This window comes from Amia ocellicauda, chromosome 4 (assembly GCF_036373705.1).
Source record: "Amia ocellicauda isolate fAmiCal2 chromosome 4, fAmiCal2.hap1, whole genome shotgun sequence".
Classification (NCBI taxonomy): Eukaryota; Metazoa; Chordata; class Actinopteri; order Amiiformes; family Amiidae; genus Amia; species Amia ocellicauda.
This window is the reverse complement of record NC_089853.1, coordinates 16,183,837-16,202,587: the sequence shown is the minus strand read 5'-3', so window position 1 is coordinate 16,202,587 and position 18,751 is coordinate 16,183,837. Positions and strand designations below refer to the sequence as shown.

The 18,751-nt window shown below is 41.8% G+C and overlaps 1 protein-coding gene across 6 annotated transcripts in view; it reads left to right on the top strand.

Moving 5' to 3' along the window:
• mob2a (MOB kinase activator 2a) overlaps window positions 1-18,751 on the top strand; it is a 102,780-nt gene that overhangs the window by 67,052 nt on the left and 16,977 nt on the right. The window contains exon 1 of one of the 6 annotated variants that reach the window (XM_066701104.1): window positions 11,862-12,045. The exons of the other annotated variants lie outside the window; for them this stretch is intronic. Coding sequence (XP_066557201.1) covers window positions 11,930-12,045 — 116 coding nt within the window. The 5' untranslated portion in view covers window positions 11,862-11,929. Of the gene's footprint in view, window positions 1-11,861; window positions 12,046-18,751 lie in introns of those variants that run through there. 6 annotated transcript variants of the gene reach the window in all.

Sequence of the window (18,751 nt, the reverse complement as noted above, 5' to 3'; positions counted from 1 at the left end):
TGCAGAAAGATTAATGGACAAATAAAATCCTGTGCAGTTCTGAGTTTCTCAGCCTCACAGAGAGGAATAAAAACTTAACATATGAAGACGTTTGTCCCCAGATTTTGGCAACTGTTGGAAGTTCACAAGAACTGTCTTTTAAAAAGTGGACGAGTTATTTACATTTAATCCTCTAAGGAAAGGCTACAGAGCCTATAGAGTGAGTGCATTTATTTCCATGTCGATAAGGCATAGTCCAGCAAAATAGGCAAATGAACCGTGTTCTTTGAACCCCCGCAAGTGTTGCTTTTCACTGCTGTGAAACTAAACTAAATCCCTGATGGCCAATTGATTAGCCTGCGCAGGCATACAGATGATGTCACCATGTAGGTCTTGTGCGTCACACATTCCAGTCCCCATTAGACCCAGGCACCAGGACCCACTCCAGACAGGTTTATTAAAGAAAGTAACGAGGCTGTGAGGCTGCTGGAGAACAGAGCAGGGCTTTGTGTGCCGGGTCGGGGGTGTGGTGGTTGGCCTTCGGGCTTTATTGCGAGCCGGAGGGGAGATGGACGCTGCCGTCTAAAAGCAGGCCTCTTCTGCCCTGCACCAATGGCCTGCTCTGACATCATAGCCACATGGGTTTGTTTTTCTACCTGGAACGGCCATGAAAAGCCCCCTCTGTTCTCTGCCTGCCAGGCCGCCCAGCCACTCTCAGAAAGTGCTGACCTCACTTCCTGTGTACATAGACCGGCCGGTGCCAGTGGCAGCCCTGCCCACTCCACACAAAGTCCCTCTTTTTCTCTCCCTGGCTGCTCTGGAGAACACTTTGCACCTCTGTCACCCCCACCAACCCAATCCTCCTGAACGCACACCTTCCTAATTATATTCACAGCACTCCTAATGTGCCCTGCAGCTCAGTAATCTGAGTTAATCCAGAAAGACAAGGGCTGGGGAGGGTAGGGGGTCTTACTACTTGGAAGCCCACCTGTTGCCTGTGTCAAAAATAGATGTGGTCTTAAAAAAGAAAAAGAGAAAAAAAACACTTCAAATAAGCAGTTGTTCCTCTTTTTCAGCTCTTGCCAGTTGAGGGGTTGTTCACATAGATCTGGCATTGCTGAACAGTGTATCAAACAGCAGTGCCATTGCATTGGTCTGAAAGCAGCATTGGTAAATTATTGTTCCGTTTGCGTAGAAAATATTTGACTGTCTTATGGCACTTTGCATTTAGACTGTTTGCTCACAAGCCTTGATGACAACTACAACGACTGCCGGTCCTGGATTCTTTTGGTGGGGGGATGTAGCAACACTATTGATATCAGCTTCTGAAGCTATTTTACAGACCCCACCGATTTACAGCTGTCTTTGCTCATAATCATGAGACAGGCCAAAATGCAAATTAACATGATCAGCACTCTGAAGAAACAGGTTTGGAATATTCCATTTGCTTCGTGTTCACGTCGACAGAAAAAAAAAAAAGGAAACTGTGCTTTGTAACTTGAAGCTCTGTATGAAAGTAACAAAGGCCAGCACTGTAAAACATTGTAAAGCTTTCTCTTTACACCTTTACACACAGTAGTTCAAACAAAAGATCTTCTTACTGATCGTATGGTCAATAGCATCTAATTACATAGGATTTGGCAGGAAGGTAATGCATACATGCCCTGAAGGGGTGGTCTGGTCTCAGGTGTTTTGGTATCATTCCTTACCGGTTGGTGGTGCTGCTAGTCAGTGTTGCACGTGCTTCATGGAAATAATAGAACTTATTATTATTATTATTTTAATCTGTCTTGATACCTAAATTGATCTTTTAAATAAATATAAATGTTTTTTTATTTTTTTATTTCAACACCTGCTATTATTCCTCTGAATGACTCTTTTGTTTATACAACAATGATACAATGATATTAACATTCGTACAATTTGATGGATATCAAAGAATCATCCCTTAGGTTTAGGCCTTTAGGTAACTGAGGGGTCCACTGTGAGCACGCGGAAGCTATGCCTGGATGTTGAGGCAGCCCTCCTGTTGAATTTCAAAGGGAGTCAGCTTTGTCTATAAGCCTTCCTGGAGGTCTATGGCTCATGCTTGTCAGTCCGGAGGTTCCCCTTTTTTTTTTTTTCTGAAGATCGCCTTGATGTTTTGGTTTTGTTATGCAAAGCTTCTGTGCTCTGATATGCAGAGTCTCTTCATTTGAGTGCCAAATCAATTTATAAGCCCAGCTGGCTCTATGGCCTGCCTGCCTGCCTCCATCACAGACTGTAAAAGCCCAGTGTCACTGTGTCCGCAGAGCTTGGGCCAATTCAGTTCATCAACAGTTCTGCATCGCCATTCATCTCGAGGTTTAAAGTCTCTGTTTCAGAGTGCCGGATTGGAGTGAATGCTGGCGTGTTGCTCATTCAGAGAGCAGGGGTCTGAAGAAGCTGTACTGCACCGAAACATCAAGCCACTTTAGAACAATCGAGAGCCGTGACTCATTTCACTCTCTGATTCACAGAAATGTATGGAGACAGACGGTATGGGGTTTATCATGTGGAAGAGGTGTTCGATAATCTAATAGAGGGACGGAAAGACTTGCAGCAGAGTGGTAACAGACAGGACTGTGCCTTGTACTTTTTACGGACAACGCATTAACCTTTTTTTTTTTTTCTTCAGTGCACAACCTGCCTTTCACAATCAGTCTGGAGGTGATAACTCCTGTTTTTAATCAGATATCCTCTCTTAGTCGAAATTAACCTTTACAATCTGTGTATCTTAGAAATACATCCCATATATATCTTCCTTAATGTTGACTGATACCATCTAGCCTAAACCCACTTTGTTCTGTAGCTCGGTCTTAACCATCTTCTCTTATACAGCACCATCAAACTCAGACAAGATTTTAAAAGTTTCTAGAACAATTGGCAGTGTCTGTGTAATTTCTTGCTGATAATGGTTGCTGGTGTCAAATGAATAGTCGGATCTTTTCGATGGCAGGAGGAGTACAGTGACATTAATAGCCCCGGCTGCTCTGTTTACCTGCTGAACTGCAAAGCACCAGCAATACAGGCTCTGAAGCAGGCCTGCAGCCTCAGTCTTACTTTGGGTACATCAACACTGCCGTCCCTTGGGAGTCTGCAGCAAGGACTCAGGAGACCAAGAACAACAAAAACAGGCCCTGCTCTTCTGTAGCACTGTGCTGTTAGTGTATGTTCTTTTCTTCTGTTCATTTCTCAAGAAAGCATCCCATCCCCCCTCCCGAAAGGAAAATGTCCGTGCCTGCAAGGACTTAATTTCTTTCACCTTCTCTCACATTTCTGAGTCCTGCTATTACTGCACCAAACTGGGCTTGATTTTTTGGTTCTTTGCACCACATTCCAAACCCAGACCAGCCCCCCTGCACCCTCCCACCTCTCAATTTTTCACTCCTGCATGATTTAAGCAGTCTGGCTCGCCTTGGCTTGGCCCAAAGGGGAGAGGGGGGCAGGTGTTAACTGCTTAGAAAGCAGATACCATTATTACATCATTCAGTCTGGAAGAGATTTATAATGGTGTGATTTGGCCACTTACAGAGGTGAGTGTTACCTTTGGCTAATGTTGCCTCTAATGCTTGGAGTGGGTTTATTTTTTCTCTGGTGAGTTTTCTGTGTTTTCCCCATGTTCTTGCAGTGTGAGGCTTCCCCTGACAATAATACATGGTTACATGTCAAATTGAAATAGGCAACCACCAACATCAAGACATTTCAGTGTGTTTGAACCCCACTGGAGGGTTTGCAAGGTGAAATGCCAAACTGAATGAGATCACGTTCTCTCCCTTGCCTCCCCCGAGTCTTGCCAGTGTGCTTCTGCTAAGAAGCCCATGCAGAGGTTATCTTCCTCTTTCCTTCAGTAAGTTCAAGCTCCCACTCACCCCCCTGTAGCACCGCGCCCTGCCGCAGGAATGCTGGGATTGTGTGAGTGTGGCCTAGGGCTCTGCCTGCATGTCCAGACAGCTCTTGTTTAAACCTCCTCCTAGATATTCTACCTTGAGGGCCTGAAATGAAAACTTCACCAACAAAGATTGTTTTATATACTGTTTTATCCCCCATCAGATCTGATCCTGTGCCCTTGTTGCTATCAACCATTTATGCCTGGTTAACTTAAATACAATTGCCTTGGGTTGTCCTTGTTTTTTTTTCTGTCTTTGTTTTTCAAGGTGCTTGTTTTTGTTTTTAATCCCCTTATTGTTGAGCATGTCTGTTTGCCATTTTATAGCTTTCTATTATTATTATTATTATTATTATTATTATCATGGTTACACATGTGTTAGCATTGTGGGTAGCTGTGGTGCATCAAGATACTGCAAGCATTTCTGCCATATAAAAACACCTTGAGGAAGTTTGAGCAGGATTCCAACCCGTCTTTGTTCCATATATAGAGAATACGCTTACAGCCCCCTCCCTAGTTTGGCACCTCCATGTACTGTACTGAAGCATTTAAACAGACGAATGGGGCTTAAATACTAAATTTAGACGGCTGCTCTCCTTTGCATCCCATGCAAATTAACTCCAACATTTGAGACCTGTTGCAAAACTGGGCTGCCTTGATTTATTTGCGATTAACAATATTCAGACTCTGGTGTGTCAGGAGCTTGTCTTGGCTTGCACGTCTGAATAGGAATTCAGAATGGTGAGAGTCCTTATCTCCAGCCTGCTTACAGGAAGACCGTGTAAAGTTCCTCGCAGAAGTCTCCTTCCTATACCCTGTAAAGATGCATAGGGCTGACAGTTGAAAAACAAACAGGGCAGTACAGTCTGTTTACAATAACCTGCTTAAATAACCACACAGGCTACAGTCTAATTGCATAGGAATGCAAGTTGAGAAAACTGAACAGCCCGTTCTTCATGGTTTTGTACCCTAGTGTTTTTTGCTATAGCAAGGTTAAATGAAGTGGCCCCTAAGTTGTTCCAGTGGAGGGTAATTAATGGAAGCAAGCAGTAAGAAATGCTTTTGAGACTTAGAGGCATACGCTACATTTAAGGTAATTTCTGTTCTTTCAAGTTTAGTAGAATAATTGTTATAGAATGCTGGGAACTCGTTTCAAGCAGACATTTCTAGAATATTTTGAGATCCACTTATGAAGTGGGGAAACCACTAGACAAGCCAAGTAACTACAACAATAAGTAGCCCTCAAAAGACAACATTGGCAGAATTTAAAATCTCATAAAACAAAGTGAAATATGCCTACATAGCCTACACTGCATACAAAGCTAGTGTGGCAGTGATGTGCTAATACAAAGCTAGTAAGGCAGTTTCTGAAGTTACAGGTAAAACGCAAATTACAAGATTGCATCTGAGTTCTTAAAATCCCCAAATTTTGATTGTCTACAAAATGCAGGTTGAAAAAAAACAAAACAAAAAAAAAGACAGTTTGGGGGTATCTATCTGAAAGGAGCCCCTGGTGTTCTTGCAGCTTCCATTCCTGGCCCCTGATCTGCTATTCGGAGATACTCCACAACAAAGCAGCTTGCCCACTGTTTACCTAGTGTTGGGCTTAACCACGGGTGCAGTCTTGCTGTTCAAGCATATTGTCCAACCGTATAACCCCTCACACCTCCAACTCTTGACAATGGAAGGCTCCTTCAATGACAATAGCTTGGTCCCTGGGGTCCTAATCCCTGATGCAATCCTCTGCAGGCTGTGCAAAGTCCTGTCTGAGCTGGGGCAGGGAGATAGGTTGTCATTTCCGGAGAGCTTTGACCTTAAGATTTTTCATATCCTTCAAGGGAGGGAAACAAGCTCTGTAATACTGCTATTCAATGTTCAGTAACACAGTTGTTTATCTGTTGGGGAGTGTGATGTGATTCAGGAGGCCAGATTTCTATATCGTTTCACATGAGTAATTTTTGCAATGAAGTCATAACAAACTTTTATACACACACACTGTGAGTCAATAAGGGATGTGCTCTAGTCTTAGAATTCACTACCAGAGTCCCAGGTCCAAAGTGCCCAATAAATGTGCAGACAATATCATATAGGCCTAACAGTGGTCTATATTGACTGAACAATGCATAGTTAGAGCTAGCTTGGGGACAATCTGCCACACATGGAGAAATAGGGGAATTAACTCAGGGGTGCGTGCTGGGGTAGGACAGATGCTCAGTGGTGCGTTACTGAAGCAGGTCACTTTGCTGCCTGCTGTGCTTAATTATACTGTACCTGGTGGTTGAAAACAAAGGTCTTGGGTTTTACAATAGTTTATAGCATATGGTCTCAGATTTTTGGAGATATATATATATTCATTTATTTTTAATTGGCTGAAATGTCACTTTCACAACACACAACAACATCCATCGCAAACCTGAAGGCAGCGGGCCCTGAAGCACATGTCGGCTCACTCTGTCATCTAAGGACATTTGACCACAATGCGAGTCATTGAAAAAATTTGGCATTTTAGATTCTCCGTGTACTAAAGCCTGAAAACCAACAACTTTCACAAGCAATCCATTAAGCTACCCTGTACATAGTCTCGAAATAACAAACCCAGCTGAACTGTGCTTGTAAAGACTTGTTCCCAGCTAGAGTCAGTCTTATTTAATTGTTCCTTTATGATACATTTTTTTTGTTTGTTTGTTTTGTTTTTGAGAGGAGCACATGAATTCCTTGAAGCAACGGTAGCCATATGGCCTCAGTAGTCAATGAATAAAATCTTGAATTTGTTCAGTCACCGGGCTCTCATTGTGTCAGTTTTTTTTCTTTTTGTCCCTTCGCCTTAATAAATTAGTTAATCTAAAACAAAGCAGTTCAAGATTGTTATATGTTTCCATTTTTTGTGTGGGCCTGGAATGCTGCAATAAATAAGTATAATTATTCCTATCGTCACAGAGGAGTCACAAGTCATCCGCATCAGGGCTGTTTAAGGAAGTTTTCCGGGCATCTTTTTTCCATCAGTAGTGTCTTTCTTTTGGAAACCAGTAGCTTCCAGCCAACTTTCATGTCTGGGAGTTTTTGAGACAAGCAGATTTTTATCTCCCTTATCAGACGGTTTCTGTAGATAATTTGTTGCTGAAATTTAATATCCTACATTTTTCCTTCTCCTAAACTTTTGTACGTTTGAATGTATGTCAAAAAATAATTAAAAAAAGGAAATCATGTAGAAAAAACAAAGGCCATTCTGTCCTTTGAGGCAATCTTGGTATTAAATTATATCTTTGCTCTGTACTTTGTCATAAATTCAGTCAGTGTCTCTTGCTGTGGCTCTATGGCAGAAGCAAATTTAAATGTGAGTGCAAAAATAAAAGATTTTGCAGTTCCCAGAACATACTGGTTAGTTTGAGTGAAGGCATGATATACTTTTGAATTAGTGTAGTTTATTATCCTCTTGCATGCACTTGTTGATCTAAGCGTTCCCCCTCTTCAAAACATAATGGGGGTGGCAAGTAATCTGAGTTGCAAACTTGAATCTTGAATCTTGAACACATTATGCTTTTTATGGTCAGATCACAAAGATTATGTAGCACATGCCATATGTTTATTGTAAATAATTTTTTTCTTGCAAGTTAAGAAATTCTGAAGGAGCTGAATATCCATCATTCAGACATAGCGTTAGGTACATGGATCACGTGTGAAAGCCACTCAGACCGTTTAAGAGAACCAGGTGGCTAACCTAGACTCATTTCACATTAAGCCACGTCTGGAATGAAAAAGCATGTGGTGACTTCACCCACAGACGAACACTGACACGACTCTTCTGATGTGTGAGTGTACAGAGTGACCTGGAATGAATGCTTTTATGTTTTAAAAGACATCACACCCCTCCACCCCCCTCTCCTCCTTTAAAGAGTAAACTGCCCTTCAGCATTTTTTTAAAGGTGTCTGTTGTGGAAGCTTCAGCTACTTTAACGCTGTGTAACTTTCACGTGCATTTACCAAAGGCATCACAGGACTATTCTTGAGTAGTGTGTGTCCATGCCTGGGATACTGTCAGCTTTTCACTGCATTTACACATACTTTGAGATCTCTCAAATTAACAAATGTAGAATATAGCACCAATTTTGCTATGCATTTCATGCTCCCTGGAAAATACCAGCTTTTAACGTACAGGGGAAAATCAGTTGAAGCAATTGTATAACTTACCTACCAAAATATACATACAATTGCATTTGATCAAGTTCAAGAATTTGCAATGCTAAATATTGGACCAAATCGGCCTATTCATTTTCCATCTTCATCTGCAGTGAACACCATTTCTGTTTGAGACTGTGAAACAAAACTAAAATTAATTCCTCTCATTCTGACCCTTGCAAGAATCACCAGCTCTGGACTAAACCCTGGGGTCTTCGGTTCTCTTACAGGCAGGATTTCATTAACCCGAAACAGATCAGGATGGCGTGCCTCAACTATATTAAGTTAAATCCCCTCTTAATTTTAATATGTGTCAAGTGAGTCCGTGAAATCGGTGAAGTCATCTTTGTTAAGACCAGTGATGGAGTTCAAAGACATCAGAAACTGAGCAGTGCCAAACAGTCATCCCTTTAAGAGCTTTTGACTGACTGTGCTGTAACATAGTCCCTTTTTCTTATGCCCTGCCCTGCCCTGCCCCTCTGAGACCGGTTACCACAGTTTAAAAGGAGCTTTGAAAACAGATCAGCAGCTCCCCCCATTTACTGTCATCTGCATCTTAGCAGCCAATCAGGAAGAGCAAGTAGGCCAGCCCCCACCACCCACCGTCCCACCCCCTTTCCACATCCAAATGAGGCAGTCAGCTGGAGCAAGATGGCATGAGGACCCTGAGCCAATTGTCTTTCTCCGTTTGCTGCCGCTCAGAGCGACACGGCTCCAGGCTGGCAGGCAGGCTGAGAGGGGAGCAGGGGCCTGTGCTCTGGTGCGGGGGAATGAGCCTGTTGAGTACAGCTCCTCAAAGGACGTCAGACCTGGCTCACAAGCCCTGTTTCAAAGAGGCTGTTCTGAAGCAAATTAGCTGGCCTTTGTTGAAGGGAATACCATCATCCTCCTGTGGTATTTCTTACGTCTGTAGTATCTCTCTCAGCAACACCGTACGGCTTCAAGTACGGCACATGCAACTAAACTGGCTTCAGGACAGATGCTTATAAAACCTTCATGTTTCTTAACATATAGGGTGTGGGGTTATGTGCAGGTCAAATAAGGTACATCAGTGCTAAGCAGAGCTCATAAGGACATTTTATGGTGGTGCCTTTGAGTTCACAATTTGTTTTTAATAAAGGTAGCTTAATGGTCTACATATTGCTGGATTTTGCATATTGTTGCTTTTGATTTTTAATTGCTTTTCTTATGCATTTTTTGTAATGTTTTAAAGGGTATACTTAACGTTTTATTTTTATACAAAAAGCAGAGGTGATAAATGTAAAACCACTTACTATCAGAAACTGGTACAAATTAACTAAGAACTATTTGACTTATGAAAAATAAAAAGTTATGCTTACGTACATATAATTTAAACTCTTTGGCATCAAACTGGGTAAGCTCTTGCACACCTGTATTAGGAAGAGGTGGAGTGATTTAATTAATGATTTGTTCACTTCTCTGAAACTGGAATACATCAGTTAACAATTTTTACCTTGAGGGCCCATGTTGTGGATTGGCTCTTGTGTCATCATGGAATGGCACTTACCTGGAAAAGGCAAGCTATGGCTTGACTATCGAGCTCACAAAGCAATGTTAACACTTCATCTGACACCTAAGCAGAAGACAAAAATAACATTTTCAAATAGTAGCCCATACAATTAATAGAAAGTCACTTAACAAATTGTATGTTTACAACAACTTTCACATTTTCACTTGCAGATCCTTGTGTGGAATTTGGACCTTGGGGCCAATAATTAATAAATGAAATATGGCAACATCCCACTATACTAAAATAAGGTAGTGGGGGAGCTTAGGGAATTTCAAACTTGTTAACAGTTCCTAAGCCAGCTTGAAACAAAACATTTTGAGTTCAGCAAGAGAAAGGAGGTTAGTTCAAAAACGTACAATGGGAATGTGGACACTAGCTCAAGATATGTTTTTCTCACTTGAATGGTGTTTGCGAGGATGCAAGGTCTTTGCAACCGGTACTTCAGGTAATCAGGTTCCCGGGAGGGGGAGCTATGTCAGTTGCCTTGGAAGCAACCGTTTGGGATATTGGTAATCCATTTTTTGTGACTGGCCAGTTCACTTGCATTAGAAAATAAGCTTAACTATAATGTGCTTTAATTGTTCTGCACAGATCACCTTTAAAGAAGTACACAGTGGCCACCAACCAGGTTCTCAGTAGACCTTCAGGTTATTTTCTGTTTTATTTGAGCAGGAAATGGCCCATCTAGTTGTATAGGGAGGAACAAACTAGTTGCTAATACAGCTCTAGCCCCTTAATCCCCTAGAAATTCATTCTGGCCCAGTTGTACCCACTTTTATAACTCTGGGGTGCTCTAGCTGCATTAGGGAGACAATTCCATAAGAAGCACCTGTTCAGCCATTCTAGACCACAACACAGCTCCTGCCCCTTTACAATAGACTAAAACTATTATCCTTTTTTTTTGGTGTTTTGTGTATTGAAATTTGTTATACTAAGAATTCTGGCTTAATTATCTGGTGCTTCTGATATTCTACGTTTTGTGATTTGTGGATTTAATAGTCCCGATGTGTACACGTTTCTTTTAAAATAGATGATATATTGGTTGTAACGTTTTTTTCTTGTTTGTGGTGGTTTGCTTATTTAGAGGCCTTCTGCATGGTGTGCTTTTATAATATTTAATTGATTAATTCAGTGGGCACACAGGGCTTAAACTGAGTTATATAGAATAGTGTTTTCTTGACGCCGATCTTTCTGCACCCTTTATTTGACTATAAACACCGGTTTCATTATTTGTTTTAATTCGTAGTGGTCTTTGTAAATGCAGTGGCAGGAGTGCAAACACGAAAAAGTGAAAACCCCTTGGGTGCTCCAAACAGATCTTGACAAACGCGCACCATCACAACATTACAGGAGAAATCCCCGAGGTTAAGGCATTGGGAAATAGACTATCAGCGAGCCCATTCACTGGAGCAGACGGACATCCATCAGTGTCATTTCCCCGGTGGTCTGCCACGGTGGGCTTTTCGTTATCTCCAACAGCTGAGGACACAGATAATGAGTCTGTCTGGGGCATCGCAGATCTGGCACCAGTGCGCCAGTGTCCAAGCGCACTCTCCACACACCAGCCACGGTAGTTCACATCAAATTACGCCAAGTACCATTGGTTTTTAACTAGCCTGCACTATATAAGTCTGTATTAATAGCTTTATTAAAATATAGTTTATGAGATAGTGATACAAACACATTTCTACGCCTGATCGGGCACTGTGCGCAGTTTTTAATTATGCAGCAGTTTGCAACCATACTTTCAAGTAGTGAAAGTCGCATGAAACTGGCTTTATTTATTTTTACAGCTTTTGAATCAAATTCCAACCAGAAGATAAATCTCTCAAGAAAGTGATGCAATTCCCTGTACTATTGTTGTGTGATGTGCTCATGACTTTTGAGTTTGAATTTCCTCAATCAGAACATGCTGCGGTTCATTTAGTAATTGGAAGTCAACATATTGCGCCTGTTCCTGATCAGATTTGAAAGAGAAAGCGGTGAAATAAATGCCATCGATGCGAAAGAAAGCCATGCGGTGGTGTTTTTTTGTTTGGCGTTAGGGTCGAGTGTTGTCTGGGACAATAGAAAACATCCGATTATTAGCAAATGTTTAAAAATGCATTAGTGTGCGGGCCTCAACTTGGACAGGTTTGCAGCAAGGAGGGAAAGCTTTCCTTTTTTACATGTTGTTCACAAGTAGCTCCGCCCGTCCCTTCTGTTGATAGGCTGCAAGTTTGGGGGAGGAAAAACTGCAGAAAGAATCTGGCTTCACCAGTTAGCAAAGAAAGGCCGATTTGATAGTGAAACTGGGCTCCGGCAGCGGGGAGGCTTTCTGCTCGGCTCTCGCCACCATGGTCGGAGATCACTGTGCGCATTCGGGAGACAGTACAGCTCTGCACTCTCAGAGGAGTCCCAAAAGCGGATTAAGCTGCAAAATGGTCCTTCAAGCTGTGGGGAAAGTGTTGAGGTACGAGAAAAGGACTTTGAGTTTGCTTTTTATGTTTTTGTGTATTTATTGATGTTTTTAAAAATTAGAAGATCATGCTTTGACTTGGCCATGATTGCTGTACAGCCGCGCGTCACGGAACATGGACACTTGCGTTTGGAGGTTTTGGAAAGATGTGGCAGTGTGTGACCTGGCAATGTAGACACATAATCAGTTTCTTTTCTTTCACCTTAATTTTGCATTTTATCTTTACACCTTCCTCTTATTACAGTACACATTTTCGGAACGTGTGTGATCCTAAATCAAGGACATTTGATAAGCTTTGATCAAATTGAGAGCTCTTGAAAAACGACATGTAATATATTTCCCATCTATAGAAATCGCAGTTTTTGTGGGGTTATTTCATATGTTTGTCTCAAGTTACAGTTCGTATTCTTAAGCCTTGTTGCTTTTAAAGTCGTTGCAGCTGTTGGTGTTTAATTTTTACAGTACGTCCGCGAAAATATCCTATTTACGCCGTCTTCACTTCACCCATAACCCTTTATTAAAATTAAGTAAATTTCACTTTCCACATATGCTTTCAATACCTTTAAAAGCTAATGGAAATAAACAATCCATCCCAGGTGTATAGTTACTGTATCGCTATTGTATGAATATGAAAAAGATTCCCCCACTTGCTATCATAACTGGATCATCACAAATCTACTTCAGGTGGCGGTTCAGTCGTTTCTGGTTTGTTTATGGACTGTTTTAAGTTCGCAAGTTTTTGCTTCTGGGTATTTGTGTAATCGTGCTGCTGAGGAAGCCCTAGGCTGTTTGAAACGGGAGTACATGGGATCTGTTTTCTGTGCTGTTAAATCATTAAATTCCAGTGTCTAGGTATGTATTATAAAATAAAGTACAGAATGCCTTCTGGAGACTTGTATTGTGAGAATATAACATTTGCTTGTTTCAAATTTGTAGTTTCAACACAGGGCTTAGCCTAGCAGTTAATGTAATAAAGTACCTTTACTGTCTTTTGTGATGGTGCACTCTTGTAGAAAAAGCTCCTTTGTTCTGTCTGTGGGTTCTTTTTTTTTTTTTTGGTTCTTCATACTGTATGTTAACAAATCGAAGGACTTATTGTGGTTGCCTGTGCACAAAAAGTGAAGCCTACAGCCCTGGATATTTTCTGAGGGACTGTAACAGTGTCTGTAAGCTCATTAAAGTTGTCAAACCAAAATTGAGAATGTAGCTGAGACAATGCAGAAACAAAACAGGTGCATACTTTCACACACAAATGCCTTTGTTTATCTTTTGCCCTTCCTACCATGATGATGTCAAAAGCTGGAATATTTTAAGAATTACTGTCTGGTAAAAACTTTTATTTTTTAACTAAAACAAAAAACAATTACAAAACACCCCAAAAAACTGGGAATTAATGTGTGTGGAACGGCACTGTCCTCAGCATTGAAAGGCACATTAGTGATTCATTAAAACCCTTTCTGTTCATTGTAATGAAGATGTTTGTTTCCTGTTTGAAAATGTGTAATCTGTGGAACAAATCCCAACATGCTATTCTGATCAGTTTGTTTTTGTCTGAAGATCCTGTTTAAGAAAAAAAAAAAGTACTCTGAGTGATGCACACATTTCCAGACAGATTAATCTGTCTCCTTGAAGTGTTTGCCTTTACACTTAAGCTCATTTTTCACCTTTTCGAAGGGTAAGTTATCCTGGCACTGTAAACTCAGCGGCAGCTTCTATTCCAGCTGCTTTTCCTTGCCCCCACTTCCTTGGCAGTAAATGAATCGGAGAGGTATGAGCAGTTATGGGTTCTTGTTGCAGTATTATTGTAATACTGCAATTAAGGCAAATAAAATATCCCTGCAAGAAAAAGAAAGGTATAAAGTTATGGTTTATGGTCTGAAAGCCATTTCCAATGTGCCTTTGTGGACTCTGAATTTAGAGACTGGAGGATTTCAGTGGGTGGAGAATTCAAAGTAACGGATTCCCATAGAGCCTTTGGTGTTAAATGTAGTCAAGGTGTTTAACTGCACTTATGCTGATGAAATGGAAGGGTATTGTTTTCTGAACCTTGTAAGAATGACAGGTCTCCTGTTTATGTCTTCCTGTTAAACCTGACTAATTTCATGTACCAGCAACTGTGCTATTGGTGAGCAGCTTTGGAATGTGTGGGTGTCATTCTTTTTACCCCTAAACCATTCAGCTGAAAAGGGAAAGTTTGAGGGCCTTATGTGGGCGACTTCCTGTTCCCAATCTCAGCTCAGAGGGATAGAATCACTCTTGAGTCACAGAAGAGGTGTACAATCTGACTTGAAACTGAAATGGTTTCTGTGCTAAAGGTGTGAGCATCAGGGTACGGCATCAATTTAAACTAAATAACCAACTCGCCTAACTGTTGGGCTATATATATGCACCGATCAGCCATAACATCATGACCACCTGCCTAATATTGTGTAGGTCCCCCTTTTGCGGCCAAAACAGCCCCGACCCATCGAGGCATGGACTCCACTAGACCTCTGTAAGTGTGCTGTGGTATCTGGCACCAAGACGTTAGCAGCAGATCCTTTAAGTCCTGTAAGTTGCGAGGTGGGGCCTCCATGGACCTGACTTGTTTGTCCAGCACATCCCACAGATGCTCGATGGGATTGAGATCTGTGGAAGTTGGAGGCCAAGTCAACACCTTGAACTCGTGATTCATCAGACCAGGCCACCTTCTTCCATTGCTCCGTGGTCCAGTTCTGATGCTCACGTGCCCATTGTAGGTGCTTTCGGCAGTGGACAGGGGTCAGCATGGGCACCCTGACTGGTCTGCGGCTACGCAGCCCCATACGCAACAAACTGTGATGCACTGTGTGTTCTGACACCTTTATATCAGAACCAGCATGAACTTTTTCAGCAATTTGAGCTACAGTAGCTCGTCTGTTGGATCGGACCACACAGGCCAGCCTTCACTTCCCACATGCATCAATGAGCCTTGGCCGCCCATGACCCTGTCACTGGTTCACCGCTTTTCCTTCCTTGGACCACTTTTGATAGATACTGACCACTGCAGACCGGGAACACCCCACAAGAGCTGCAGTTTTGGAGATGCTCTGACCCAGTCGTCTAGCCATCACAATTTGGCCCTTGTCAAAGTCGCTCAGATCCTTACGCTTGCCCATTTTTCCTGCTTCTAACACATCATCTTTGAGGACAAAATGTTCACTTGCTGCCTAATATATCCCACCCACTGGCAGGTGCCATGATAACGAGATTATCAGTGTTATTCACTTCACCTGTCAGTGGTCATAATGCTATGGCTGATCGGTGTATGTGTGTGTACAAACCATACTCTTACACACTATGCAGTGTGAAACCATGCTCTCAGGCCTGACAAATAAGTGAAGCAATGGCAAATTTACAATAAATGTTTTATGCATATGTACAGGATTGGCCAAGCTTTCTGGTACCATTGCAGTATATCCTTGCCTGAGGAAAACCTTGGTGTCCATGCTGTTACTCTTGCTCGAGCATAACATGATATTTTAGGAAAGTAACCATGAGGAGCCTGTTGTATAAATAGACCCCAAGGAGAGTTTGCTATTCTGTGTGCTTTTCTACAAGAATCTTTGGAGATTGTCCATCCCATTTTTAGCTGCGTAATAGTAGCCTTCACTTTACTGTGGCTGCTGTTCGGCAGTCTGTGGCTTTTGGGGGAAAGTCTCATTCAGGATGTTTCTATAATGAGTACCTAGACAGCAATTACAGAGGCCCAGTACACAGGGCTGGAGTGAGCCATGCTCTCAGCACCAGCATCTATTTCACCAAGCCATGCCCCTATTGAAGGCAGTGTACTTGGGAATTGTTGGGAAAAGCAGCTGTGGACTGATTGAGAACCTTAAACCAAAGACGGTCTAAAGTAAAGGGTTTTAACTGGTAGAAAAAAAAACATCTCTTGTGAAATTGTCGATTGCAAGACTTGCGACTGGAAAACACTATTAAATGAGAGAGGGGGCCATGTGTTCTAATTATGAAGACAAAATGTACCAATTTTAAGCACAGTTTTAAACCAATTTTGCATGTTTAGAATTGGCACCTCTTGTCAGATCAGGATAACTTTAGCTCTGATCACTTGGTTTTCATTAGTTGTGAAGCAATATTTGTTTTATTGTTGAAAGTCAATCATTGTATCAGCACACGGCTGTTCCATTTGGGTTCTTTACATTTCCGATTGCAGACCTAAAATATACCTTGACAAAAAGGTTCTTACACCTGAATGGAAACTCACATGTCCACATGAAATAGTTTGAACATCAGATTAGGGCAGCTATTTTTGCGGTTTTTTTTTGTTGCTATAAAATAAAAATGTGAATAGATTTTTGATTAGATTCCAGGATTTTATTACAAAGTACTGTTGCCTCTAGTTTTGGCATCAAAGGAGAGCAGTCACTAATTTAGGGCATGTGGCAGAAAAAGTATATTGGCAGGACTGAAAAAGAAATCCTACATTCACATACTCGATTTGGATTAACTATACTGAACACACTCTCTCTGAGCTGGCTCCCCTGTTCTGTCAGATTGTACAGTAGCAGTAGCCTGGAAAGTGAGCAGAGTTCATTTTTGGGAAATCCAGACAGTTCTGAAGTGGGGCTGCTCTCTGTGAATTATTGGATGAGAACCTTCGGGCTGCAGAATTAATTAATTGTGTCCATATGCTAATGGTCAAGTTCTTTCTTAATCTGCGTTCTGCTTTAAGTTATGGTTTTGCAATAGGCAGGGTTGGCGGGCGCCACAGCTGGAAAAAAAATGTAATGAAAAAACAAAAAATGGGCCAATGCATTGGATTGCATAATGCAGTACTTAACCAAGGAATTCGGGTTATTTTGTTAGCTGACATTTTAGGCAATGATGTATATTTACAGTCTGCTGTGTTGCCTCAAAATCCTTTTTTATGTAATTAGTGTATATAGACCTATGTATAGTGTTGGAAGGAACGGCGCTATCATTGATGCTTAAGCATTTTTAAAAATGAAATTTGTTCATTCTCTGGTAACATTTACTACAAGGACATGGTCTGTGATAAGGACCACAGTTTGGAAAACCTGAGAAAACAGTCACACTGCTGGCCAGGTATTTACTGTACCTGTTAGTGTCTGCCTTGTTTTTTGACCTATATTTAACTTTGAGTCATTGGCAATTATGAAAATAGGTCGTTTACACTAATCAGAGCCAAGTCTAGCAAATATGGTCTTGTTATTATTCCTCCTACTCTGTTTTGGGAGAACGGGGGGTGGAGCTGGAAGAGGGGGGTAAGTTTCTCTCTTAGACTTTGTGGTCAAAGTACGAGATCTGGTTTCAGCCATGCATCTGCCTGTTTTGCCTACAGCTACCTTGGAACGCCACCAGTAGCCTTGAATGCAGTGCAGGTGATTTTAACACAAATATGCCCCAAACATGTACAGACAGGCAGGGAGGCTCATGGGCATCTTACTATCTGCCATCTCACAGATATTGGCCTTGCACAAGGGGTGTGTCTGCCATTCCTGTTTCCTTTTCTTGTTTTGATATGGTTTTACATTTTACCAGGGGCGTGACCAAATATCCCTAACCAGCCTTCAATATCCAGATGTATTTTGCTGCAAATCCTTCCTCCTTCCTTTTGTTCTTAAAGGTGGTCCTGCTGTCTTCCACTGCAAGTCCGTGCTTCACTAGGCCGTGCATAATCTGTGGAGTGGGCCTCAACCCCATTCCCCCGTTCACCAACACCCATGGTCTAAATTACTTATTAAAAATAGAGGAAAGTGTAGATCTCTGTGTCCGATTTCATAACGCTTCATCCCTTACCTGAAAGGGAAGATGCCAGTTCTGAGGGTCCCCTTTTCCACAGTCCTCAGCCAGCACAACTGTTTCGGGAAAGGTCATGCAGGGAGCCAGTACCCGTTTGAACGCATGTGTCCCTGTGCTTCGCAGGCTGAGGCCCCTTGGCCGCAGTGCTGAGCAGGGCCCAGGAGATGCTGCTTTTGGCTGGTGAAGTGTTGAAAGGGATCTGAAGCACTAAAGCACCCTGTTCCCTCCATTAGCATCTTAAGTTGTACACCAGCCATTACTTTTAGTGTAGCGTTAGCTTTTTTTCTTTTTGTTTTCTTGGTAAATCTTGAAACTAGCCACTCACCGTAAATTATAACCCAGCTTCTTCACCAGAGGCTCGTTTCTCCTACCTAGTGGAGATATTGTCATTGAGTGCTGGATCCGTAAATTAAGGTTTGGCTGGTGGATTAGTGTGTTGATGTAGCCCAGGCCTTTGCTTACAAAGTTGTTCTTTACTCAGCTCCCATGACTTCCCCAGGCAAATCCAACCCCAGACCTGGGGACAATTTGATGCCAAGAAGATTAAAACAATAAAATCATATTTTTCTCTTCAGGCCTTCAAGGACCAGAGCACTTAAGTTAAAGGCCTTAAAATGGTTTCCTCTCTCTAGAAAATCCTGCACTTCCCTATGACTCCCATGCTGGTTGCAGGATTTTTCAAAGGTCTCTATCAAAAATAGGCCCTCTTGACAAAAGGTATTTTCATTGCCTTTTTAAAATTAAGAAGTCTTGTTTTTTTACAAGGAAGCAATTTCCCATTCCTTTCTCTTTTCCAAGCAGCATGTCCTTTACCAGTGGTGCAGTATGAGGTACATTCTCTTTCTATGAGTTTATTTTAGGAAAACGAAAACTTGCACCCTGCCAAAAGTCCCTCTAC